The 26,444-nt window shown below is 48.8% G+C and overlaps 3 protein-coding genes across 5 annotated transcripts in view; 1 reads left to right on the forward strand and 2 right to left on the reverse strand.

Moving 5' to 3' along the window:
- Zdhhc19 (zDHHC palmitoyltransferase 19) overlaps positions 1 to 6,315 on the reverse strand; it is a 54,725-nt gene extending 48,410 nt beyond the window's left edge. Inside the window, exon 1 of the mRNA XM_087186645.1 lies at positions 6,210 to 6,315. Coding sequence (XP_087042771.1) covers positions 6,210 to 6,265 — 56 coding nt within the window. The 5' untranslated portion in view covers positions 6,266 to 6,315. The remainder of the gene's footprint in view (positions 1 to 6,209) is intronic.
- Positions 122 to 13,404, forward strand: Slc51a (solute carrier family 51 member A). Its single transcript, XM_004834691.4, has 9 exons — positions 122 to 361; positions 1,188 to 1,282; positions 7,314 to 7,468; positions 7,838 to 7,911; positions 8,202 to 8,360; positions 8,620 to 8,731; positions 8,969 to 9,115; positions 10,223 to 10,328; positions 10,771 to 13,404. The coding sequence occupies exons 1-9, from the start codon at positions 324 to 326 to the stop codon at positions 10,905 to 10,907; spliced, it is 1,023 nt and encodes a 340-aa protein (XP_004834748.1). The 5' UTR covers positions 122 to 323; the 3' UTR covers positions 10,908 to 13,404.
- The window catches only part of Pcyt1a (phosphate cytidylyltransferase 1A, choline), a 57,622-nt gene continuing 42,730 nt past the window's right edge, over positions 11,553 to 26,444 (reverse strand). For all 3 annotated transcript variants that reach the window (XM_087186647.1, XM_004834692.3, XM_021254964.2), the window contains exons 4-9: positions 22,842 to 22,958; positions 21,840 to 21,991; positions 19,284 to 19,362; positions 18,775 to 18,917; positions 16,558 to 16,746; positions 11,553 to 15,385 (exon numbers count right to left, since the gene is read on the reverse strand). In XM_087186647.1, the coding sequence (XP_087042773.1) occupies positions 15,179 to 15,385; positions 16,558 to 16,746; positions 18,775 to 18,917; positions 19,284 to 19,362; positions 21,840 to 21,991; positions 22,842 to 22,958 (887 nt within the window). In that variant the 3' untranslated portion in view covers positions 11,553 to 15,178. The remainder of the gene's footprint in view (positions 15,386 to 16,557; positions 16,747 to 18,774; positions 18,918 to 19,283; positions 19,363 to 21,839; positions 21,992 to 22,841; positions 22,959 to 26,444) is intronic.

Genomic DNA, 26,444 nt, shown 5'->3' on the forward strand with positions numbered 1-26,444 from the left:
TAAAGGAGAATGCAGGGGGGGTGGATCAGGCCCAAGGCGACCAAGGCCTTCATCCCAGAGGCGGGAGGGACCACACCTAAGGTCAGGGAGGAGCCAGAGCTCAACGCCTGAGGATCAAATTCCTCCAGGGTAAGCTCTGGAGACAGCAGATTGGCACAGGAGGCCCGAGGAGGGAGAGAGCCAGAGGGGCCCATCCTGTCACTCGTCGTGCCCCAGCCTCGTGCTCTGGAAAAAGGTAGCAGCCAGCAGCCAGCAGAAGCTGGAAGGAGCCACCCCTCAGTGCCTCCACCTGCCCACTCTGCCTGCCCGACAGAAAGCAAACAATGGACCCAGGCAGGACTCAGATAAATCTTGACCCCAGGTAAGCGAGGGCAGCAGGCCCTGGGCCGGCAGCCTGTTGCTAAGCAACAGTGGTCCCTATCCCACTGGCCTGCCCCTCCCGCCCTCCCCATCCTTTGGCTCCCAGCACTCAGAACAGGCAGGGCTTAGTGGCCGGGCTGTGCCCTGAGTCTTCAGGGAACCTGGGATGGGCCAGCCTGGGACCCCTTCAGGGCCTCGGCTCTATCCCACAGGCTGGGAAGAGAAAGATCCCAGAGAAGGCAGGTGTGGTGGTCCATGCCTGTAACCCCAGCACTTGGGAGGCTGAGGCAGGAGGATCACTGTGAGTTCGAGCCTGGGCTGAATAGTGAGACCCTGTCTCAAAAAAGAGAAAAACAAAAGAAGATCCCAGAGAAGAGGCTGTGAGAGAAGAGGCTGTGGATGCGTCCCAGAGTCACACAGAGGCCCTGGCCATCAGGGCCATCCCTCACGCACAGGGCCACTCTTTCCCTGGGACCCCGATCCTTCTGCCTGGCCAGCCCCTGGGCTCTGCCCTGAGGAAGCGAAAGAACTGGGCATTCTTTGGGCACTGCAGCCAGGCCTTCCCAGGCAGCTGGCAGCTCATCTTATACAGTCGGCTGGGCGGGTTCTCCATCCTCTCTAGGAAGCTGGTGGTGCCACACACTTGTCATCCCAGCACTCTGGGAGGCTGAGGCAGGAGGCTCGCTAGTTCAAGCCCAGCTTGGGTAACTTAGTGACAGAGCCTGGCTCAAATAAGAAAAGGGCTGGGGATGTAGCTCAGTGCAAAGGCCTGGGTTCGATCACCTCCTCCCAGGCCCATGATTGAGAACTCAGTCCTGTCCCTCCAGGTTCCCAGCAGAGCTGCTGGAAGTGCTGAGAACCAATTACAGTGTCCCAGCTGCCTGCTTCTCATACCCCCCGACTGCAGCCCAGCTCCTGCAAGGTGAGTCTCCCCCAGCTCAACAGGGAGGGTTCCCAGGAGGAGGGGAAGGGGGAGCTGAGCACCCCAGACGGAAGTCAGGCCAGCCGGGAGCTGGGGAGCGGTGGTCCCGAGTGGGCTGGCCTGGACAGCCTTGGATGGCTGGCCTCACATCCATCATGGCTAAGGTCAACTCCCGAAATGATTCAGTCCCACAGGGTCCTCTGGCCTATAATCCCAGCATTCTGGAGGCCAAGGCAGGAGGACCACCTTGAGTGCAAGGCTGCCTGAACTACATAACCAGACCCTGTCTCAAACAAACAAACCAAAAACCAAAAATCCCCTCCTTGGGAAAGGGTCCGCAGCATTCCCAGCAGGGGTGGCTGTAAGCAGTGAGCTTGACTTGGTGACCTATGGCTGAGTTGCTTTTGAAATAGAATGGGACTCAGTTCATTCCCTGCACGGAAGGACAGCACCCACAAAGCCCTGCATCTCTAGCAAATGCCTCAAGTGCATGTTGTTTTCCTGCTACGTGACCCCTGCCTCTGAACTGTGCAGCAGGAATCTCGGTTTCACCCTGTGCTTCCCCAGCCCTTGCTGATGTCCCCTCCAGTGAGGTGCTGTCAGGGTGCATGGGATGTGGGTGTGGCTGTCCTCGGGCCACAGCTCCACTCCCTGTGCTCTGGACCCTCGAGTGTGCTGCCATCTGCCAGGGTATCCCAAGATGGCAGTTGGTGCGTGGGGATTGGTGCCACTGGGGGCTGCTCTACACAGCTCTGGGGCTTCCTGCTCAGAGTGCAGCTGGTGGCCAAGTCTCCCTCACATGGGTGGCTCTCAGCCCAAGGGACATTGGGCAAGGTCTGGCGACAGTTTGGGTTGCCACACCAGAGGTTGCAATCAGCATCTGGTGGCCAGAGGCCAGAAGGCTTCTAAGTCTCCCACAGCACCCAGGACTGTCCCTTACAAGGAAAAGTGTCACTCGTGGTCAGGTTGAAAAACCTTGCCTGACACAACGAAACAGCTCTCACATTGCTTTGCTTTAAAATTCAGAAAGTGAAGCCCTAAGGGTGACTAAGTAGGGGACCATTCTGGGTCTGGCAGTCATGTGCGGAGCGCAGTGGGACCCAGGGGTGCCAAGCAGGTGGTGGGCCCTCCTGGGGTGGCGACGGTAACAAAATGAGACCCGGGAGAGCCAGGTCTGGCAGGATTCACGGCTGTGGAGGGGCGGGAGAGTTGAGAGGGCAGGCAGGGACGCTGCACCTGCTGCGCCGGGTACTTTATCCCAGAGCAGAAGCGGCTGGGTGGGGCTGGGCAGCGTGGGGACATTAACCAGTCATCGGGGTGGACACGGGGGTGGGCTTGAGAAGCAGGGAGATGAATGACAGGTCATTGCCCCTCGCAGCAGGGAGGAGGGGAGGAAAGTGGAATTCGGAAGCAACCCGAAGTGCAGGGAGCTAGGGAATGTTTAGATGAGCCTGGGTCTGGGCCTCAGTGATGACACAGGATCCGGAATTAGGAAGAGGATGGAGGATGTGGTGAGACTCCTTGCTTCCTTTGTAACTACCATGGTTTCTTGTTTTTTTGGTTTTTTCTGGTACTGGGGATCGAACTTGGTCCACCATGGTTTCTTAAATCATTCTTTTTTTTTTTTTTTTTTGAGACAGTGTCTCACTATGCAGTTCAGGCTGGTCTTGAACTCACTACAGAACCCAGGCTGGCCTTGAACTCCTAGAGATCCTTCTGCCTCAGCCCCCCCAAGTGCTGGGATTATAGGCATGCACCACCACACCTGGCAAATCATTTTCTTTTTTTCTTTTTTTTTTTTTTGGTACCAGGGATTGAACTCAGGTCCTTCCACTTGTGAGGCAGGCAAAATCATTATTTAAGAAAGAGCTATTCTGAGGGCTGGGATTTAGCTCAGTGGTTCCGTGCCAGCGCAAGGTCCCAAGTTAGATCCCCGGTACCAAAAAAAAAGAAAGAGCAAGTTATTCTGGAAGAATCTTCAAAAATCAGGTTGTTTGGTTTGGTCTGGTCTTTTTGAGACAAGGTCTCACTATATAGTTTAGGCTGGGCTTGAACTCACTATTTACCCCAGAATGGCCTCAAACTCATGGCGATCCTCCTGCCTCAGCCTCTCAGATGCTGGGATTACAGGCATGTGCCATGATGTCTAGCTTGGCTATCTTAAATAATTTTGTTTGTTCTCTTGTGTTTGGGAAGCACATCAGCGTCACCTAATGGGCAAAATGGTGGTTCCAAGCAAGAAGGCCACAGTGAATGAATGAATGCACCCACTCTAGAGTGTGATGATATCTCTGAGACTGGAAGTCCTCATCCACAGCCCAGCACTTTTATTTTATTTTTGAGGTTTTTTTATTTGTTTTGCTTTTTTGAGATAGGATTTCACTATATAGTCCAAGCTGGCCTTGAATTCACTATGTAGCCCAGGCTGGCCTTGAACTCACGGCTCAGCCTCCTGAGCGCTGGGATCACAGCCGTGCACCACCCCCCTTGGCAGCCCAGAAGTTTCAACCCTAGGTATGCATCATAAAGAAGCTCTACATGTGCCAAGGGGACACATCCAGGAATGCCAACTGCAGCATGTTTGTCACAATGAAAATAACAGAACTCAGGAAAAAGAGGTTAGGTAGAAAAAGCGTTTGGCAGATAGGTTTTTAAAATGTTAAGCAATACAGCAGGCATGGTGGCACATGCCTGTAATCCCAGCACTTAGGAGGCTGAGGCAGCAGGATTGCCATGAGTTCAGGGCCAGGCTGGACTATATAGCAAGGCCTCATTTTTAAAAAGCAGTGTCTGTAATATTTTATTTTCATAAATAACTTTGAAACAAAAGCAGCAATATCTGACATGTTAAAATGGATTGTGGTTATGTTAATTCTTGTTCTAGCCTCTATTTTAAAATATTTTATAATTTTAAAATCATTATAAAAAGAGATTTTGAAAGACTGATGAAATGTTAGATGAAAAAATACAGTTTTACACAGTACATTGTAGGCCCTTTAATCAGATGTTTCTAAAAGCTGCTTTTTGTTGAGCTAACACTACCTGCCAGGCACTCTGCTCGAGGGGTGACGAGAGGTGAATCTGCCCATGCAGGCTCCTGCAGCTGGCAGCAGCGGGATTTCACCTTGACCTCCAGGGTCTGACTCCACTGTGCTCTGAACAGGAAGAGACTACACAGAATGGAAATGTTCTTGAGTAAGAAGCTGAAATTATGGGTGATTTCTTTCCCAAAATTTTTACATAATGTTTTTATATTGTTTTCATTTTTTAAAGAAGTATTCTAAACTACTATAGACATAATGCAAAATTTACAGTTGCTAAAGGAATATTCAAAATGATCAGATGGATAAGCGTTTTCCAAAGTGCTTTCCTTGGAATATTAAAACCGAGGAATGATTTGTGAAAATAGAATTTTTGTTGTTGTTGTTTAAGGCAGGGTCTCACGATGTAGCCCAGGCTGGCCTTGTGATGCGCCTCCTGCCTCAGCCTCTTGAGTTCTGGGATCACAGGCGAGCACCACCTTGCCCGGCCACTCTCATCTTTATACATCTGAGAAAGCTTGCAGGGGAGCAGTTGGTTGCTTCTCCATAGCCAGGAGAACACACACTGAGTGCATGTGGGATGGCTTCAAGTCTGGGCTTTGCATCAGGGACCACTTTATTCCTGGCTGCGTCCCCCAGGTGAGGTGCTTGATTTCTAAAGCCTCTAAAATGAGGGTGGCAGTAGGAATTGGTGCAGAGTGTTTCTGTCATTCCACCAGCACTTGGGAGCCGTCCCTATTCCAGGCACCGGGAGATGGAACAACCCCCCAGCCCCTGCCTCCAGTGGGGCTCTGAGCAAAGCCGCTGTGGGGCTGGTGGCAACTGGGCACTGTGGCGCCTGGCCAGGCCCCAGGAGGACTGAGGGGTGGTAGTGAATACCAAGCCTCAAGACGCAGAGACAAGCTGGGCTGCGCTGCTTTGTTGTTAGATGAACACATAACTATCGTGCAGTTACAGGGACAACGTGCTGCTTCACCTCGTGCTTGCAGTGTGGACCAGTTGTGTCAAATGAGGAGGGCTTCCACGTGCACATCATTCTTTACGTGCAGAGCCTTGGGGCTCCTCTGTTCTAGCCTTCATGAGACCCACACTCTCTGCACCCAAGACCCTGGCCCCCATCTCACTGTAACCCATGCCCTGCCCACCTCGCTCCCTGGCCAGCTCCAGGCCCTTTCCGAGGGCAGAGCACACAGTGCCCCACGGGGCCTCAGGCCTGAGCTCAGGAGGCTGGGTGCGGAGACCAGGAGGAACCAGGACCTACCCCGGAGACCCTCAGGCTTGATGGGCGGGAAGCCGGGGACCCAAGTCACAGCATGGAGAGGCCGGGCTGGCAGTGATCACTCCCAATAATGCAGTGTCGATTTTTGGAAATCACTTTTGTTTTTTTCCTATCTGGACTTTCCCTTTTGTCTCTATTTTTTCAAAACTAAACATTTCTATTATAAAAACAATTCAGGTTTAGCCAGACGTGGTGGCACATGCTGTCATCCTGGCACTCGGGAGGCTGAGGCAGGAGGAGCACTGCCAGCCTGAACTACACAGGGAGACCTTGCTTCAAAAAGCCAAAGCCAAAAATAAACCCCTCCCAAAACAAAAACAAAGTGTGGTTCATTTTTGCCTCCAAAAAAGTCCATAAACACATTGTGCAGATGAAATACAAATCCTTTGAGCAGCTGCAGGGTCTCGCATACCCTCACTGGCATGGCCCAGGCCACACCATTGGATGTCCACCACCACGGGGTCCAACTTCCCTACCTTCGACTTTGTGTGAGCACAGACTACAGGCCCTGGCTCCCTTCCATCATCGTCCTGTTTCTACGGTTAATCTGTTGTGTCGAGTCTACTTCGATTTGCTCTTTGCCCGTGGGAATACACAATGCACTCACCTGTGCTCTCCTTGGAGTTCATGCAGGCTGCTCCTAGGGTGGCTGTTCTGAGTCATGCTGCTGGGAACATTCCTGTGGGGAATTTAACTGCTCCATCCTACAGGGTGTGTATCTGGGAATGGAATTGCTGGGTCAAAGGGTAGGTAAATGTTTAGTTTTAATAAACACTGCCAAACTTTTTGTGGGCACCTTTGTTATAAATCAAGTGACCAAACCTGTATGAGTCTGTTAATATTTTTAAAAATATTATTACATATTCATTGCAAAGAATTTTTTGGTATGTAGATATTTTTTATGCCTGTATACTACTATTAGGTGATTTATTTAATATTTCCTATATCATTGGGGATTTCTAATTTAAAGCTGCTAGTCAATCATATCATACACTCTGGAATATTTTCCCACGTGCTCTTAGGTTAGTATCATTTACCCATTTCTCTGCAGGAGCCTTCTCCTGTGTTTATTACACGCCCCCCCCCGCCCCATACCAGGGATCAAACTCAGGACCCTGCACTTGAGAAGCAAGCATGGTGCCACTGAGCTAAATCCCCAGCCTTTATTACCAATTTTTTTAAGCAATAAAGATCTTAAGCCTGAGTGTACATTATTTTAAAAAGTCTATTTGTTGCTTTTTTCTTTTAACATTGAGGAATTGGAACTTTTGGTATTGAAATTTTGGGATTACTCTGATGCTTAAGCTGGTCTTCCCTCTCCAGTGTTCAATGAACATGCAATTCTCTTTTTCTAATTTCCCTATTTGATTTCCAAAGACATCTCTTTAAGTCATCCAGAATTACTTTGATATATGGTAGGTTTCATATGTATGTCCATGATCACTTTATTTTTTGTTTTTTGCGACAGGGTCTTGCTATGTAGTCCAGGCTAGTCTTGAACTCACTATGGAGCCCAGCCTGGCTTGGAACTCAAGGCAATCCTCCTGCCTCAGCCTCCTGAGTGCTGGGATTATAGCACAGGTGTGCGCCACCATGCCCAGCTTCTGAAAGTCCCTTTTGAAAAAGGCACAGAACCAGTGTTTTGAAGTTACATAGCCTGCAGGGGCAACTGGGCTCCTTCGCTCACTGGCCTCTCCTCCCTCTGCTCTAGTCCTGGGCCCTGTGGAAATGGCCCTCACAGTCATCATGACCCTCCTGGCCCTGGGCTCAGTGGGCATCTTCCTGGAGGATGCTGTCTACCTGCACAGGAACACCAGCTGTCCGATCAAGCGCAGGACCCTGCTGTGGAGCAGCTCTGCACCCACGGTGAGGCCCTGAGCTGCTCTGGGGGCTGGAAGGAGGCGGGACTGTCTTGGGAATGCCTCTAAATGCCAGAGTAGTCTACAGACTTTGCCTGCCACTGCCACCCGGGATGAGGGGCAGAGGTGGCAGGGTGGGGGTGAGAGTCGGAAGGCCGGCCAGCAGTGCCAATTCCAAGGGTGTGGACAACTGGAGAACCTGCTCCCCAGGGGGGCATTTGTTATCTATCATTCCAGTTGCAACCTTTGCTTTCTATTGGATTTTGGTGCTGGGGTTGGAGCTTGGCCTCGCAGGTGTGCGCCCACACTAAGGATGGTGCCCGGGCGAGCACCTTGCCTCTCCTTGCCTAACTGCAGCCTGCTCCTCCCCACACAGGTGGTGTCCGTGTTCTGCTGCTTTGGCCTCTGGATCCCTCGCTCGCTCACGCTCGTGGAAATGGCCATCGTCTCGTGAGTGTCGCCCCAGCCATGGCTCTGGGTGGCAGTACCTGCTGATCAGGAATCTGCCCTCCAGCCTACACTGAGCTCCTAACTTCCGGTTCTGCTCAGGGCATGCTTTAGTGGGCACATTCCTGTTACCTCTTTGTCCCCACGGCCTAAACTTCCCTCCACCCCAGTCCTCTCTCTCCTCTTAGATCACAGTCCAGAAACCATCCCTGATTGTCTTCCTTGCCTGTGTCCTTGGGTGTCCCCTCCACCGACCCACCATGTACCTGTGACCTGCTTCTCCCCCACCCCAGGTTTTACTCACTGTGCTTTTACCTGCTCATGCTGGTCATGGTGGAAGGCTTTGGGGGGAAGGAAGTGGTGCTGAGGATGCTGAAGGACACCCCGATGAGGACCCACACGGGGCCCTGCTGCTGCTGCTGCCCCTGCTGCCCCCCTCTGCAGCTCACCAGGTGAGGCAAAGCGGAGGATGGGAGAGTGGGTGCCCACCTCACTCCGGGGAGAGAAGCCACACACTGGGGAATGGCTGGCTGCCGCCTTGCCCCTCTGCCCACTGTGGCCGATGAGCTGGAGGTCAGCACCCTTGGATCCAGGGCAGGTGCTGGTGTGGAGGGGAGAGAGGCAAGGAGGGCTATGATGGCCCACAGGGGAGAGGACAGGGAGGCGTTCAGGGTGGGTGTGTGGGCCCATGTTCTGACCCACTCCCCTCAGGAAGAAGCTGCAGCTGCTGTTCCTAGGCCCCTTCCAGTACACCTTCTTCAGGATCTCACTGGGCCTGGTTGGCCTCTTCCTCATCCCCGATGGCATCTACAATCCAGCAGACGTAAGCCTGGAGGAGGGGGTAGTGAAGTCCAAGATCACTTGGTACCTTTGGGCCCCAGAAGGCACAGCCCCAGGGCCAAGGAGGCTGTGGAAAAGCTGAGGTCCAGGCACTCCAAGGGAAAGAGACGAGGCTAGAACTGGCCAGTGTGCTACAGTCTTGTGATCTTTTCCGGAACTTGGGAGAGGAGAAGGGAGGCAGGGCCCGCTCCCTCACTGACTGCTTCCGGGCTGCCACCAGATCTCAGAGAAGAGCACTGCGCTCTGGATCAATACACTGCTCGGCGTGTCCACCTTGCTGGCTCTCTGGGCCCTGGGCATCCTCTTCCGTCAGGCCAAGCTGCATCTGGGCGAGCAGAACATCAGGGCCAAATTTGCTCTGTTCCAGGTAACTATACCACTGGAGGGCAAAGCAGTTTCACAACAGAGCTATAATCCTTCAGGCTGAGGTGGCGGGAATAACAGGCTAAAAGCAGGACCGAAAAACTTCCGCTTAACTGTGGGTTTCCTGTGAGTGGGAAAAAATGGCCTCTGCCTTCCCATGTTTTTGGTCTTCTATGCTGTAATAGTTTCCAGGGATGCCATAACAAAATAGCACAAACCAGGTGGCTGGAAACAACAGAAATGCACTGTCTCAGGGTTCTGGGGGCCGGAAGTCCAAAATCAAGGTGTGAGCAGGGCCAGGCCCCTTAGGAACCTGCCACCTCTTGGGAAAATCCTACCAAGGCACGCTTGTCTACCTCCTAGGCCTTGGACTCTTTAATCCCAAAGCTGACCTTTCCACCAAGCGTAGCTGTGACCCTTCTCTCTTCCTTCTTCCGTCTCCTTGCTGGCACCAGTCTTGCTCTCCTGCGTCACATCATGTCTGCTGCGTAGTCAGCAGACCGACTCACACTGCTCACTGGTCTACGCAGGCGCAGCCCAGAGGTGAATTGCCAGCACATTGCCTGTTTTCATCTTTTGAGTTCCACATCTTCTCTTTTTATTGTAGTGAAACACACCATGAAATTTACCATCTTAGTGCTTTTCAAGTGTTCAGTTGTGTGGCAGGAAGGACATTTACACCGATGTGCAACTGTCACCACTACCCATGTTTAGAACTTTTTCATCTTCCGCAACTGAAAGTCTGCACTGCCAAGTACGAATTGCCCAGTGCCTACCCCCCTCCGGCCCCTGGCAAGGCAGTATTCTGAGAAGAGTTTGCGTAGTTACTGTCCATGTTCTAGGTACTTGAACCAAATGGGCTTTCTCTTCTCCAGTCATCTGCCTTTCTCTTCTCCAGTCATCTGCCTTTCTCATCCACCAGCAGCCATGGTTAAGGGTGGGAACAGCTTGTCAGCAACTCTAATAACATATTGGGTAGAAGATTGTAGTTTGTCTAAACATTAAAACTCTGTGATCAGTGCGAATCCCAGCCTCCTGTGAAGGCAGAGACCCTGTGGCGGGCTGACAGGAGCAGGGGAAGAGCAAGACCTCAGGGCTCTCTGTCCCGCAGATGCTCCTCATCCTGACCGTTCTGCAGCCTGCCATCTTCTCCCTCCTGGCCAATGGCGGCCAGATTGCCTGCTCGCCTCCCTATTCCTCTAAAATCAGGTCTCAAGGTGAGCACCTCACTGTGGACAAGACAAGGGTGGCTCAAAGGAGAGAGAGCCTTGGAACAGGTCCACCTGACCTCCACTTTGTGTTCAGCAAGGGGCCTAAGAAGTCCAAGCTGTTCAGGGACTGAGCTCTCTGATCACACAGCGGACTGCAGCCCTGCAGCCTGGAGCCAGGCTTGACGGCCAACCCCAGAAGCCCTGGCCTCAGGCCTGCACTGCAGGAGAGGGAGATGCTGGGAAGCTGAACACATAGGAAATGGGGCATTGTGCTGGCCTCAGATTAGAGGGTGGGGAGCCACATTCTGGTTCTGCTCCACCACAAATCTGCTGTTACTCTGAGATTTGGGGTCAGTGGAGGAACTGTTGCTGGCCATAGTGGCCAGGGTGACTCCCTAGCCAGGCTGCGACCTGGCACATGACCTGTTCCATCCCACCCCATGCTCAGTGATGAACTGCCACCTCCTCATCCCGGAGACATTCCTGCTGACTGTGCTGACGCGGAGGTACTACCGAAGGAAAGACCACAAGGCTGGGTATGAAACCTGCTCCTCTGCAGACCCGGACATGAGCTCACGGGCCTGAGGGCTCAGGCAGCAGAAAAACGCTGGGCTCGCAGGACAGCACCAGGTTTCATGGCCCCTCAACCTTGACCAAACAGGCAAGTTTCCAGTGTCGGCACTAGCTAGATCCCACTCACTGGAAAGAGGAAGGGAAACTATGCGGGTATGATGCAATTGTTTTGGGTCTTGCCCAAGAAGGTATTTTAAATTTTGTAATAAACAGAGTCTGAGAGTCTGTAACTGGGGATGCTGCTTCTGTGGGTGTCACTGACAGCCCTGCCAGCTGTGTGGAAAGGTCACTCTGCTTTCCCGAAGCAGAAGCAAGAGGGAAGCAGAGAGTGGTGTGTGTGGTGTAAGAGCTGGAGGGGATGGCTGGGAAAAACCGCATTCTCAATCTAAGGCTTTGGGAGGACACGCAGAGGGGTTCTTTCCTTACAAATGTGTCCCTGGGGTGTGGATGACAACAGGCCGGGAGGTCCAGAGCTTTCTTTCAGGGGTCACTAGCTTTGTGAGCATTCTGTGCTCAGCTCCAAAAGGAAGTGTCAATAACGTGGTCATGAGGCTGGTTCTTAGAGAAGTCAGGATGCAAACATAAAGGAATTGAAAGCCCAAGTTCAGTTTCCAGTGCCTAAAATGCACATACACATGCAAAACACAGGAACTAGAATTCTAGGTAAAACCACATTGCCTTTATTTGGCCAAAATAACTCAACAAATGAACCACAGATGGGAAAGATGCTTTATTGAACCCACCTGAGGCAAACTTCCTTCGGCCCTGTCCTGGTGGTAGGCAGGCACTGTGCCAAGGCTGCAGCTCTTTCCAATGCTGTCTTCTTTGCAGGCAGGATCCTCCACACGAAACACCCAATCAAGCCATCTTGGTGTTTAAAACAGTCAGCACCTCCCAAAAACCAGGGTGGAAGACCCGCTTCAACCTAAAGGGACCTGCACCAAGTCGTCTGAATGTTTAATCCCCAGTCTGAGTACTAACACAATACTTTGGCAGAGAGAAAATCTTCTTTTTAAGACAATTAATGTTTAATGGTGTAACTCCCAAGAACATGTTCTACTTATTTATTTGGAAAAATAGAGGCTAGGGATAACTCTTTACCCCATAACAATCTATGAGAGAAAACAACAGCCAAAAATATAAGCTCTAAAAATACTTATATTGGTAAGCCTTAAAAATGCCACTAGTTTGTAAAACACTGTTAAGGGAGCTTTTAAAAAAAAATTGTCTTTCCCTGTATTGGTTCAACTTCTGGTGAATATATGATGACAGAAGATCGAGAAGCTATGGCTTTTAGGGAATGAAAGGAAAGCAGTAAAATGTAATTGATTTGGAAAGCTTTTAGACAAGGGATGTGGAACAGGATGAAGAAGGCAACAAGCCCTAGGGAGGAAGCTGCCCACAAGAGTGACGATAACCCAGAAACAGAGTGGCAAAGCACTGGGGACAGCCTAGTGCTGCCTGACCAGCTGCCTGGCCACCATCACTCAGGTGTTGCTAAATCATCAGCGATCAGAAAGAATCAAGTTACTCTATCTCCTTCACATTTTTTCTCCTGCAGCTTTTTTTTTTTTTTGGCTTTCTGAGACAGGATCTCACTATGTAGTTGAGGCTGACCTCAAACTCACAGTGATCCTCCTGCCTCAGTCTCCCCTGGGTTGGAATTACAGGTGAGTGCCACCATGCCCAGCTGCCTTTAGGATTTTCAGCCTCCTTACTTCCTCAACCTTCTCCCCATGCTTTTGCAGAGTAAGGGTCTTTGGCTTTAGCTATCAGAAGCAAGGCAGCAGAGCGAGCAGTCCATTTTCTAGTTTCAGTCTCTAGTCTTCAGTGCTCCTCCACATAGGGTATGAAAAGGTCGCTGCTGAGTCAATCCCTCCTCAGTGCCAAGGCTCCCCCTGTCCTGCAGCCCGAGGTTTGGAGGCCAAGCAGCTTCCTTGTGTGGGATTCAGGGAGCACTGCCAGCCTCAAACGTCCACATGGGACAAACTCTAGCCTCACTTAACTGAGTACAGGTGGCCCTCAGGGTGGGCATCATTCCCACAGCACCTTTGTCCACCACCTAGGATCACGAACTCCCCTGAAGGATCTGTCCTACCACACTGTGAGTTTCTGATTTCAGCCCAGGCTAATCTGAGAATACACCATGTTGGGAGGCCAAGGCATCCCAAGGGCAGGGAGCCCCCTAGGGACACGTGCATGGGCCAACCCCAGCCGTCATACACGTACGTGTAGCCTAGAGGCCCCACGCCAAGCCCAGGGCCTGCCCAAGAGCAACTGAGGGAGGAAAGCGAGACAAGCAGGGCCAAGCAACACACCAGAGCACCAGGGCAAGTGAGGAAGCCCGCACGGTTCCGGGCCGCTCCCTGTTCTGGTGCACTCAGGTGGCATGGGCACCCCCAGAACAAGCAGTGGGTTTCAACAGCGACCTCAGGGCCTCTCCATCCCAGGAAGAGTAAGGCAGAGACAAACGGGCAGCATTCCCAAGAGGGAACACCTGAGCAGAAAAGTTAGAACATGAGCTGATATAAAGCTGTGTACGTAGGAAGACGTTAACTTCTACCGTCAAAGACGGGGTCCAGGCCGAAGCTCGTACAACCAGACTGGATAGTACGAAGTGCGCTCCAGGAGAGGAGTTAGACATGTAGTTCCATGGGCCAACAGGGCAAGAGGTCCGTCCTCTATCCCTCTGCCCTGCTGGCTGCCACCTGCCTGGGCCATTTGAGTTAAGCCTACGTAGTCATGCTATGAAGGCAGAAGAGCAGCCTTGACCAGGAAGTGTCATGGAGGGGACTATACTGTCATGGTGCAGGGGCTACAAAAGGGAAAATGTGGTTTTCTTTGCTGAAAACTTACCCCCACAAGGGGTATTTATGAGTGACAGGGGGCAGCTTGGACATGAACGCTTTCCCCCACTCCAGCTACAGGATTTCGGATGGGTGACAATCTGCCAGGTCACATGGCTGAGGTGATAGGATGCTAAGGGATTTGAAATCAGTGTGTTCAACAGCAAGTGCCAAGCATCAGCATTCTTTGATTTGAAATTCAAATGTACAATTCCCAGAGGGCACCCTGAGCAGGGAGGGGCCCACCAGGCACAGGTGGGAGAGGGAAAAACCTGCCAAGTGCTTTTCACGGGAACCCACGCCAGAAGTCCCTGCCGTGCAGCCCTCAGAGGGAAAGAAATACTCCACCCTGGTTCTCATCAAGAATGTTAAGGGGGCAGAGGGCAGTATAAGGCTGCGGTTTTAGAAAGGAAAGTTCTTCATGCTTTGGCTCCACGTCCCATGCCAATCTGTACTCAGTACTCGGTGTCTAAGAGCAACAGAAATGAAGAAACTAAGTTCACACTGTGGACATTCTGTCAGAGAGGCTAACAGTGGCAGGGCCAGAGCCGGACTCGCAGATGAATCTAAACTGACTGTGCAGGATTAATTCTGTCCTACTCCCCTCTCAGTCACCATAACCCTCACAGTGTCCCTTCCTTTAAGGGCAGGTAGCAGGAGAGAGACTGACAAGAGCTCCCACATAACTGGCCAACAGAATGTTCTGAGAAGACGAACACAGGAGAGAACCTGCAGCTGGTGCCGTGTGGTCTGGTTCTGTTCCCATCAGTATCTTCATGGACCCCACTGGGTCAACAAGAAACTCCTCAGGGAGTAAGAAAAGTTAGGCTCAGATCCTCTTCTCACAGCCACGCTGACATGCGCCAGCATGCACCAGCGGCATAGCCAGGGGACTTGTGCGAGTCACTCTTAGCTTGTTTTTAAGGACACGGAGATTACGCCATTCCCCTAAATTGCCCATCAGCATGGCTCACGGCTGCAAGGACTTGGCAAGCCACTTTGCTTCAGGACAGAAGGCAGACATTACAGTGTATCAGGAAGAAAAGGCCGCTGGGTATTACACCGCCTCCTTCTTCTGCCCATTCCTCAGGGGCAGAAAATTAGTCCTACTTACTATATTTGAAAGACTATTTTTAAAAAATTAACAAAAATGACAATTTCCCTGTCAAGATCACATGAACAGAAACAGTAAAGCAAAGTCCTTGGGGCAGGGGTGGGTGGATGCAGCCAGGCTTCTAAGGTGCAGCCGGCCTCCTTGGTGTGGTGACAGATGTCTCTCAAGGGTGGGCTGCTTGGCTCCCCATTCTCAGGTCCTCTTGCCCCCCAGTTCTTTCCTTTGTAGCTGTCCTTAGCCTTAGTGTTAGGGTCACAATGTGGAACTGACAGAGAGCTTCTGAAGGTGACAGGACAGAGGGAGGGAGAGGAAAGGGATGAAAGTTAGTCTTCCTCATCCTCACTGATGTCGTAGGCCATGGCCTTGCGCCTAGAGAGACCGGCTGGGGAGGGCGGCGGGGACGTCTTGCCGGAGAAGGGCCAGCGGAAGGAGGGGGAGGGGGAGCGCTCCCGCGTCGGGCTGCTGCTGGGGCTCTGCTTGGGGCTGATGGCCTGCAGCATCCGGCCTTTTCCCTCTTTCAGCATGTGTTTCTGGGGAGACCAAAAGAAGAGTTAGCAGACTCCTACGGACCAGCTAAGTCACTGCTGGAACACCTGAGACTTCAAAGAGCACGAGTGCCTCAGTGATTTGTTTTCTGAGTTGCTGGGGATCTGACCCAGGATCTCAGGCTGCTAGGATAGAGCTACTACCGAGCCCCGTCCCAGCCCTCCCATGTCCGGTCTGCCTGAGTCTGCTATAGGAGGGACAGCTACGATTCTCAGTGATTTCCTCTGGAAAATGAGCTATGCCAGTGATGGGGAACCTTATCAAGCTTTCAATGATACAAACAGCCCACTGTGGCACATGTGCCGTAGGTTCGCCACCACTGTTATGCTGTGCTACTTGCTTCCCCTACCTACTCCCAGGTCTGCCCCAGTTCCCATCTGTCATCCAGTCACCACCACCTTGACTTCTATGTCAAAGAAATTCTTCGAAGGCTACTTAGTCTGTAATCCAGTTTCCAGGCAAAAAACAAAGGAACTAACTCAGATGAAAGAGGATCTAGCCGTTTTTTGTTGTGTTCTGTTTTTGTGTTTTTTGAGACAAGGTCTCCCTCTGTAGTTCAGGCTGGCCTTGAGCTCACTCTGTAGCCCAGGCTGGCCTGAAACTCACAGTGGTCCTCCTGCCTCAGCCTCTTGAGTACAGGGATTATAGGCGGCCACCACCACACCTGGCTATCCCCGCTTTTGAGTTCTCTGGAGAGGCAATCCCACATTCTTCCCGAAAAAAATCAATTCCATATCCAAACACCCCCACGGTCAGATCACTCCTGATTTGCCTGGACCCACTCCCCTGGGGTCCCACCGTGGCTCTCTGCAGTGAAGGTAGCTTTTTGGACTGTTCTTTATTCTCTCCTTTCCTTCCATCAAAACCATACTGTAGAAGTACAACGCACAAAGCTACTAGCTTATCTTGTCACTGGACTATGAGGCTGGGAAAGAGCTGGCAAGATTATTTAGGAAAATGTGTAACTTCTTTCTGGAAGGATTTGAAAAAATGTTTGTGGTAATCGGAACGGTTCTCCCAGATACAGGGGAACAGAGTAGGCAGCTTAACACTGATGTGCCTTTCTGCTTATGGGCTCTGTGATTCTCTCCTCAGCACAGAGGTTCCCTGAATTTCCCTGAAATTCCCTAAATTGTCCAATGGGAAAGAACCATACCAGTGCTCCTTCTGGACCGAACATTTCCAGGAAATTGCCAATGAATTCTCGGGATTTCTCTTCCCATTTCTGGATGAGGTCAATGCTTTTTTCCTCCACCTTCTGAACAAATTCTTTGGACTTTTCCTCCACATCTTTTACTTTTTTCTTTACTTTGTCAACCCGCTCCTGTAGGTGATATTTCTTCTCCTAGGTGAAGAGTTAACAGTTGTGAGAAATAATATCCATCTGACCTTCTCTACCAAAAGAGAGAGGAAAAACAGTTACTGACACTCTTTTCAGTGTTTATAATTTTGCTTTGCTTTAATCTCATTCAGCACACTAATAGAAAAGATGAACTCTGGACGGACACTGTATACAAAGGTGTGGTAATTCAGGTGAGACCCAGTGACAGGCAGGCACACAGCCAAATGAAGTCATGTTTTAAGATAAAACCAACATGACCCAAACCTCTTTCTGGATGAAGGCCTTTAGGCAGCAAGAAGACCAGGAATATGCCCATTATAACAGATTGGAAGTACAAGTACTAGGTCTTTTTTTATTATTAATTTTATTGGTACAATTTAGATATAATGATCACATTCATCATAGGGAATTTGTACCTGTACATGGAAAGTACTAGATCTTTACTGGACTGGATTTTTTCCTATTACTGGCTTATTTTATGATTTTAGATGAGTTGAGTGTTTTATTTTTAGTATTTGAAGGTTCATTTACTCATTTACAAAATGAAGACACTCTCTGGTCCTACCAACTTTCCTAAAGACAAGGGAAAATAGGATAAACTCTCATGTGTGCGTGCGTGTGTGTGTGTGTGTGTGTGTGTGTGTGTGTGTGTGTGTGTGTTTGGGTGTGTTTAGTGAAATGAAAACTATTCTCATAATTTCCAGATCGTAAGAAAGGGATGAGCTGGGCATGGTGGTGCATGCCTATAATCCCAGCACTGGGTCTCAAAAATAAAAGGAGACCAACTTCACCCAGAGAATGTAAATGTTATGGACTGCAAACACGTAGGTATAAATAAATAAATGTAAAAAAAAAAAGACAGGGAGAAATTGGGGTGTAATTCAGTGATAAAGTACATGCTTAGTTGTACAAGACCTAGGAGGAGGAGTGAATGGAAGGAAGAGGAGGAGGAGGGAGAGGAAGAAGATGGAGAAGAGGAGGGAGAAGAAGGAGGGGAGGGGAAGGGAATAAAGAAATATGTTTAAGGTTTTCAATTTTTTAAAAAATGTCTATTAGTCTGTGTTTGCAATACATAATGATTACACATTGGAACTCTTTTTCCTTCTCTTTCCCCTCACCTCTCTCCATCCCTTGGTCCTTCCGATCTGTGAAAGATCTGTCTGTGTTTAAGGTCTTTAAACATCTGAGTCTCATGGGAAAATGAGATTCTGTAGCAGACGGATTACTGACAGCTAGGGTCTTTTTGCAGAGATAAATCCTATTCAGATGAAATCATTTCACCTGTGCACACAGAAAGATACACAGAGCTGGGGGCAGCGCGGAAAGCATGATTAACTGGTTATGGAGGAGATATAGTTCGTAGCTTTTTTCTCTTTTAAATCAACTTTGCTGAGGCATAATTTATAGACAATGTGCAGTTTTTTTAAATTGTGCAATATTAAGCTAAGATAAACATAAGTTTTCATAAGTTAAAATTTAAAGTTTGGATCCATATGGAGAAATTGCATCCAAAATGTATGTCATGGATCCATAGCTTTCATCAGATTTTCATAAAAGCATTTCATCAAGAGAAAAGCTAAGAGCCATTGTTTTAAATGTGTTGACATAAATAATGTACTTTTTTAAAATTTTGGCTTTTTGAGACAGAGTCTCACTATGTAGCCCAGGCTAGCCCCAAACTCAGTGATCCTCCTGTCTCAGCTCCTGAGTGCTGGGATTACAGGCATGTGTCACCATGCCCACCTAATAATATGCTATTACATCATGCATTCTTCTTCATGTAATCGGTTGCATGTCCTGTACCAGTATGTTGGCATCAGACCATTAAGGCAGGAGCTGCCTCTGTTTACTTATTTTCTGCCTCTGCTCAATTCTCTTTGTGAAGAGCTCACCAAGATTCAAGCTGCAGAGAGGGCTGCAGTGGCTTTGGGGAGTGACAGTGACAGTGACTCAAAAGCAAGCTCAGCTCAGATGGAGGGAAGCCCCGTGTCCCCTGGAGCCAGGGAACTGTGAGGCAAGGGTGGAACTCACATTGATGAAGCTGACGTTGAGCTCCTTGGCCGTGTAGCCCCGCTGCAGGTTGCGTCTGGCGTACACATCGTAGTCACGGACAATCCGAGTGATGATGTCTGACGTGGAGATGCCTTCTGTCCTCTGTGTTGGCGCGAACATGCCTAGCTCCAGAACACACAGACACACACTGTGATGCTCAGCGTGTGCAGGCAGAGGAAGGGGAAATGGGAGCAGCACTCCTTCCTACACTAGAAAGGAGCCCCGCCACTACTGCACCAAGCCTCCAAGCATCAGGCAACAGAGGCGAGGCCAGGGCAAAGAGGAGGAAGAGCAATAGGGAAACATGGGGCTGAGGAAACCTTCTGAAATTAATACAGATATCAAAGTTAGATGTTCAGACCAAGCATTGGTGGGTGTCAGTGCTGTGTCCACCTTTGTTCATCCAAAGTGTGACCAGTGTCACATTTCTCAATGGCGTTTTCTGCTGTGAAGTAATGATGTGGCCAAATCTAAGCCACCCTGCTCACCTGCCTCCTTGATGTGCTTATAGACATCGTCGCTCCCAGCAGAAGAGTAAGGGATGTCATCATGGGCTACGAAATCAATCTGAAAACAAGGAAACATCACTTAAAACCTAGGACAACTGCCATTCAGAAAGACCACAGAAATGTTCTCAGGCCCAGAAAAGGACAAAGCAGCACAGGTAGGGCTTTTTTTCTGTATCTCGCTTTGCTTTGCTGATAAATTCCAATGACCAATTCACAAACCACCCACCCGGTTACTTATGGATTAGAAACAGGAAGTCAGCAGCTCATCTCTAGGTATTCCTCCGGGTTTGCTGGGAGTGCTGCCTCCCCTCTGTACACTTGTGTCATGCTGTGGTAATGCGGCAGGCAGGAGGGCTTTCTGGTTAACTCCTCAGTGGGGAGAGCTAGAAAAGAGGGAAATCTCCCTGTCCTCCCAGGTCCATGAGGATTGGTCAACTGAGGACTTCTCAAAGTATGAAAAGAGGGTACTTCTGTGTTAACTGGCTTCTCTCTCAGTTCCTGAGAAAAGGGGGAATATAAAAATAGCTACCACAAGCCCTTTTCCTAGAAGAAATATATCTGTACTACTAAGAAAAGCAGTATAAAAGCCACAGCTATAAAAGCCCTTTTAGGCCTCAGGATCTCAGAGTGCTGTCAATATGCTTTTCGAACTCGGGAGGAGATTAATGGCACTGGGATCAATCATCTCTCTCTTTTTTTTTTGGTACTGGAAATCGAACTCAGGACTTTGGGCTTGCCAGGCAGGCGAGGTGCCACTGAGCTAAATCCACACCCCAATCAATTATCTTTTTGAGAGACATGCTAAACCTCATTATGTACTCCTTCCTGAAGGGGGCATGGGCTCTCAAGAGGTCATCTAATCGCATTACATGAGCAATGTACCCAACTCCCAGAGGCCCCTGCAGTGTGAAGCGTGTTCTGGGACTCTAGCTAACACCCCAAACACCCACGTGCACCCTATCAGGATCCATGGGCAGCACAGTAAAGCATGGGGTGAGCGAGACTCATGGCTGAGATACACAGCTAACCAGGAGGAAGAGGAAGTTGGGAGTTCCTTCGCCTCCGACTTCTTGCCTGTGTGTACTGCTGAGAATAATCTTGCTCCTCACCCTGTGTGCCACCAATGAATAAGCGTTGATGTAGAAATGCTAGAGAACTATAAAGGGTCTGTCCTAATCCTACACAGTTGAATACATAGCTTCAGGCCTACCAGGTACTGTTGGGAGCAATGCTACATAATTCTAGGGAAAAATCATTTGAGTAGGCCTAGTTCTCCTGCCTACAGGCCAGCTATGACATTCCAGACATAATTCCATTTTGGCCTCGGGTCACAACTGAGACCTCTGTGATCCCCGGATGCTGTAATGCTTCAGGACAAGACCACACCTGCGGGAGATGCCAGGGAAGAACCAAATCTTCATCTGCATAGTTCCTCATTGTTCTTAGATTTCCACTGTCCCCCAGTCTTTTTACACCTTGTTTATCCCAATGTGAAGTACTTGAACTCTGCATTCCACTTGTTACATCTGTTTCCCCATGTACTGAATAAAAGGTGCTAGAAGCTAGGGGGCTCTTTGTCTTTGCTGCCCAGAGCAGCACTGATCAGACCCAAAGCTCAGCTTCTTCTCAGTCTCATTTTTCTACCTTTCCTGTAATTCGCCATGTACTGCCGTGGCTCACAGGAGACTAGGACTTACTGCAGAGGTTCTGGTAATGTCCCCTTCCCCTGTTCCCTACAAGATACTGCTTCAGGAGCACTTTGGCTACCTTTGTTCTTTCTGGCCTCCCTAAACAATTCTCACACAAGCTCCACACGCCACAGTAGGTATCTGACAGTGTGCCTACTGGTTCTGTAAGTCTGAGGGTCTTCCACTTGACCCATATATCCTTCTCATCTTTTGTAGGAAACCTGTTATTTTAATGTGGGAGAACTCAAAGGAGGTTAGGAGCTTTCTAATAATAACAACTCACTCCTGAGTAACAGTGAGAAACATCCTCGATTTCTGATCCCACACAATTTCTAGCCCCAAATCAAAGCCCTGAAATGAAATTTAAGGCAGCAGAACAGAAGTAACATTAATCCCTCTTGTTTCTCAGAATATGAACTTCTTCAGTGATGGCTGGGCTACAGATACCCTAAAGAACTGGCAGGCTAAAGGGTGGATGCATCTCTTCGCAAGTGTGGGGCAACATTACATAACTGAGGCGATGGTTGCAGCTCTGTAACGGTGTAATCTGGAGCAGGCTCTTTGGTCTCTCTGGGCCTTGGTCCTCCCGTGTAAAGTGGAAATAATAACTGTCCCAACAAGATTGCTTCAGGAGCAAATGGAGGCTAATGGCTGTGAAAGTGCTCGTAAACCATCAGGCCCCACAGATGTAGGGATGACTAATACTGTGAATGATATCACTGCAAGGCTCTGTAAAACTCACACAGATGATATAAGAGAGGGCTAAGGGAAAAGTAGCCTGAGTGCCAGTAGCCGTGAGCAGAGGGGCTTGGGAACACAGGATGGGCATGTATGGCTACATCCTTACCCGGTGCTCTGCCAGGAACTCGGGGGTCAGGGTCCAGGGCGCGTTCCTCACCACCTCGTCCACGTAGCGGCAGTGCTGCACCGCATCATAGCGCTCGTTCTCGTTCATCACTGTGAAGCCTTTGAAGTTGTGTGTTAGCTCATCGCTGCAGACTGCGGTCACCGAAAGAAAAGCTGTAAGTCAAGGTCCCCTTCACTTAACCCTCCTCAGTCTCCAACCTCTTCCCAGACCCACAACCATCCTCCCCACCTCAAGAAAAGACCTTCTGGGTGTAGCTCAGTACCAGTGCTTTTCCTAATCCAAGCTCCACCTTCCAGGGCAATATCACTAAATAGAGCAAGTTCACACCGTTGAGGAGAGGGCATGGCAGGGACTAAGGTCTCTGACTTTAAAAGGAACCTGCTGTGTGCTTGTGTGTCAAGCAAGTTTTGTTTTTGTTTTTTTTTTAATGTCTTCCTGGGGGCTGGGGATTTAGCTCAGTGGCACTTCCCCTGCCTGGCAAGTGCAAGGTCCTGAGTTCAATCCCTGGTACTGCCAAAAAAAACAACAAAAATGTCTTCCTACTTTATAAAACTGGACTGGACAACAGCAGAACATCTGCTTTGCCAACTTTTGTATTTTAGTGTATTGAGAGTTCAATGCCAGATGTCTTGGGTCAGAGAGCTTGCAGGTCTACAACCCAGGCTAGAGTGGAGCACCTCAGAGACTTCATGTTGTGAGGAGGCTGGGCCAACTCTGTCATTTAAAGATGGAAAAAAGGCACAGCTGCAATCCTAGCACTTGGGAGGCTGATGCAGGAGGATCGTAGCAAGTTTGAGGCCATCTTGGGCTACATAGTCACTTCAAGGCCAGCCTGAACTACATAGCGAGACCCTGCCTCAAAAAACCAAAACCAAAACCAAAACAAACAAACAAAAAATGGAAACAAGGGCCAGTATACTGAGGTCACACGGACAGGAGGGAGAGAAAGACAGCTGGGATCTTTTTCCAGGCATTTCTTACCTCCCACAATGAGGTATGTATTAGGGAAGAGGTTCTTCGCTTGCATCAGCGCCCGGGCATGACCAGAGTGAAACAAGTCAAATATTCCGTCTGCATAAACTCGCACAGGCCGCTCATCTAATCCAAATGAGAGAAGGCGTCACCACACACATTTACTCACCACCTCCTATCTGACGAGATGAACTCGGCTTTGTGTGTGACTGTTCCACCGCTCCACACTCCCCTCTTCTGGGGTTGTCTCGGTAGTCACCCTAACGGGGAAGTTGGGGTGAACTCACAGACATCCTTGACTACAATGACTCGAGACATCTTCTCCACTTACTCTCTGAAGCCAGCTTGTATCAAACTTCTCTTCTCAGATACAAAAAAAAGTAGGATAGGGGCCCAGGATTTAGCTCAGTGGCACCGCTCCTGTATCGCAAGCACAAGGTCCTGAGTTCTATCTCCGGTACCAAAAAAAAAAAGGATAGCTTTCTCTTAAAGTTACTTTAGAAGTGAAAAGAGTTAGTCAATGGATATCAGTCCTGAACCTCAGCATTTCACCTTGTTTCTGATCCTTCAATTATGTGTGCACAGAGTGAAATCAAACTCCACGCTGGCTGCCGCACACTCTCATTTCTAAATTGCCTTACTTACTAACCAAAGCTTGAAAATGAATCTCATGATATTGCCCAGAGAATAGGGAGTGACCCAGGGGAGTAAGAGGGAGGCTGCGCATCTAAAGAGACCAGTTATCAATTTCTTGTCTCATTCTCAGAGTCACCTGTAATATCTGCTCTGTGTTAACGGAATTCCTTGCAGTGTTTCTCCTTTGTAATAAGCATGATGTTACATTTTTTCAGTACAGGATGACATACTAAGTATTTGAAAATCAAAAGTTCTGGCTGTCAATTTTTATTTTTGGAGATTGTGACCTATGAACAAGAGGTCAGGAGATTATCTCTTAGGGTACAAGACTACTTCCAAAGCCAAGTAAGCACACTGAGAATGAGATGGACATAACCAGTATCAAGCTTCAGGTGCCAAGTGGAAAGAGTACACTTATTTCCACTGTGTACCTAAAGGAAGAGCTATTCCTCATGCAGCAAAAAACAGCAGCAGGAGTACCTCCATCATTGTGGGGACAAAGAGTCAGAGGCCCCTCAGCTGGGCCATACTGAGGGTGGGGGGAAGACACCACCCCCATCCCAAGGGCCATGGGACCAAGGAGCAAGAAATGGCTCTCAGGAGACTTTAGATTTTTCAAATGTATCCATAAACATGCCACTTGAAACTGATGTATCATACACTGTTGATAAAAACATCAGTAACTTTTAAGAAGAGAAATTAGATAATATTTATCAACAGACAAATGTTTACGCCTTTTGGTTCAGCTATTCCAAGTTGAGAAATTTACCTCACAGACATATTTGTAAATACATGTGTTATTCACAGCAGCACTGTTCATAATAGCAAAGGTCTGAAATAGCCAAAGTTTCAGTGGAAAACTAACCTCACACATCCACTTCAAGGTGGGAGGATATGTAAATTAAATTTCCTAGATATTGACAAGAAATTGGTACTTCTGGTAGCCTGGTAAAGGGACAGAGGTGGATGGCTGTGGAAGACATTTCACTCCATGTCCTTGCTGTACTTTCCAAATGTCTAACCAAAGAGGTGTCTGGATTTTATAATACAGGAAATGAGGGGGTTTTTTGTTTGTTTGGTTTGGGCTTTTTTGGTACCAGGGATCGAACTCGGGTCCTTGTGCTTGTGCAGCAGGCGGCGAAACCACTGAGCTATATCCCTGGCCTAGAAATGAGTTTTTGAAATACATACATTAATACAATGAAAAACAGAAATAATGTTCTCTTTTGGTGCTGGGAATTGAAACCAGAGCCTCAAGCATGCTCTGTATGCATCTCCCACCAAGCTACACCCAGTCCTATAATGGATTTAAGAGGCAGAAAGGCTGTAGCTCAGGCTTTCCAAATAGCTTCCTCCTTCTGCAACCTTCACCTCTTTAAGCCTCAGTATTCTCACCTATGAGACAAAGCAAAATAAAACAAAATCTAAGTAATAGAACCCTCTTCTCTATCCTAGAAATCATGAACTAACATATTCCCGTTTTTCCCAAGCAAGTGCAGAGGGGATATGGTCTCACTTTACTTGATCCTAGAAGACAAAGGATAGGATATAGAAATTAAGAATGTTTGTCAATTTTCTTTCTTTGCTATTAAGCAGAGTCTAGGCAGGGAGAGTAAGATGGAGAAGTTTGGCTCAGGAACACACTGCTGGACAGTGGCGAGAGCATAGGACACTGCTGCCAGCGCCACTCATGCCCTACTAGGTCAAGGGCCTCACTGAGCCCTTTGTCACACCAACCCCAGACTTGTCTGCTGACCTCTTCCACGTTTCCTCAGCCTCTGGACATCTCAGTTGTCTCAGAAGCCCAAGTCCCCAGTAAACCCAGCTGGAATATTCTCCACGTGGCCACAAGGGGGCACTGTTGAACTACTCTGGGGCAAAAGCAAAGAGTTTGCCATTCTTTCCACAGTGGCTGACCAGAAAGTCATGGCTCTTGATGGGCAACTGCTGTCTCAGCGTATTATTAAGAACAAGGCCCTGTCACTCTTAAAACCATCCTGACTGGACTGTAAATTAGGTGGTTGCCCTACTGCTGCCTGAGTAACCAGAGGACTTCCTTCAGGCAGAGCCAACCTGGGCTTTAAATTTATTGTCTCTTTTGATCTATGTCCCAGATACTATCACAGAAACAATTTGTCCTTAACAGATTTCCACTATCCTTCAGACTCTTTCTCTTCCTTTGAGTGCAACAAATTGCTGCCTTTTTTTTTCCATCTTCCAAAAGATTTCCAAAATCAATCTCATGTCTTTTTTTCTTTTTTTTTCTTCTGGGTAGAGAATTTTGTCCTAGAATATACAAACCCCCCCTTCTGAGCCCCCCAAACTTCCCTAGTGACAGCCTGGTAGAAGGAAGCATGCCCATCCCTCCCCCCAGCAGTTACTGAATTAAAATTCACTATAGCTGCATAGCCACTGGCATGAATACAGCCAACTACTTGGTTATTTAATACAGAACAGACAGAAGGAGAGGTAAGAGAAAAACATAGCCAATTTGCAACTCTGTTCCACCTAAAATACAACAACTTCGCCAAGGGTCTTCCATTCTGTCAACTAATGTCTATGAAGAGCAGCTCCACTCTAGGGTAAAAGAACTCAAGGATGGAAAGATCTAGCTTTTAGCTCCAGTTCTGTCACTAATTCTCTCTAATTCTCTCATTTATTTTAGGGCAGTCTTCACTTAGGTTCCTATGGAACTTTTTTTTACCATGTATACAGCAAAGAGACTACAAAGCAGATAATCTTGAAAATGAATTACTTATACAATTATAATATCCTAAAATTTTAAACATTTAGATTTATTAGTGCTTACCAGTTATAAGCTTCAAAACTTGGAAACATTACACATATTTTTCATTTCAGTGAGGGGATTGAAGGCAGGGCCTTGCCAATGCTAAGCATGTGCTCTACCCGAGCCACACCCCAGCCCACTACACATATTTCCATCTTTATGTACACAGATAGTATGTGGGTAAATCA

The sequence above is a fragment of the Heterocephalus glaber genome, unplaced genomic scaffold (genome assembly GCF_053883595.1).
Source record: "Heterocephalus glaber isolate CG9 unplaced genomic scaffold, H.glaber_assembly_v1.0 deba00001504, whole genome shotgun sequence".
Classification (NCBI taxonomy): domain Eukaryota; kingdom Metazoa; phylum Chordata; class Mammalia; order Rodentia; family Bathyergidae; genus Heterocephalus; species Heterocephalus glaber.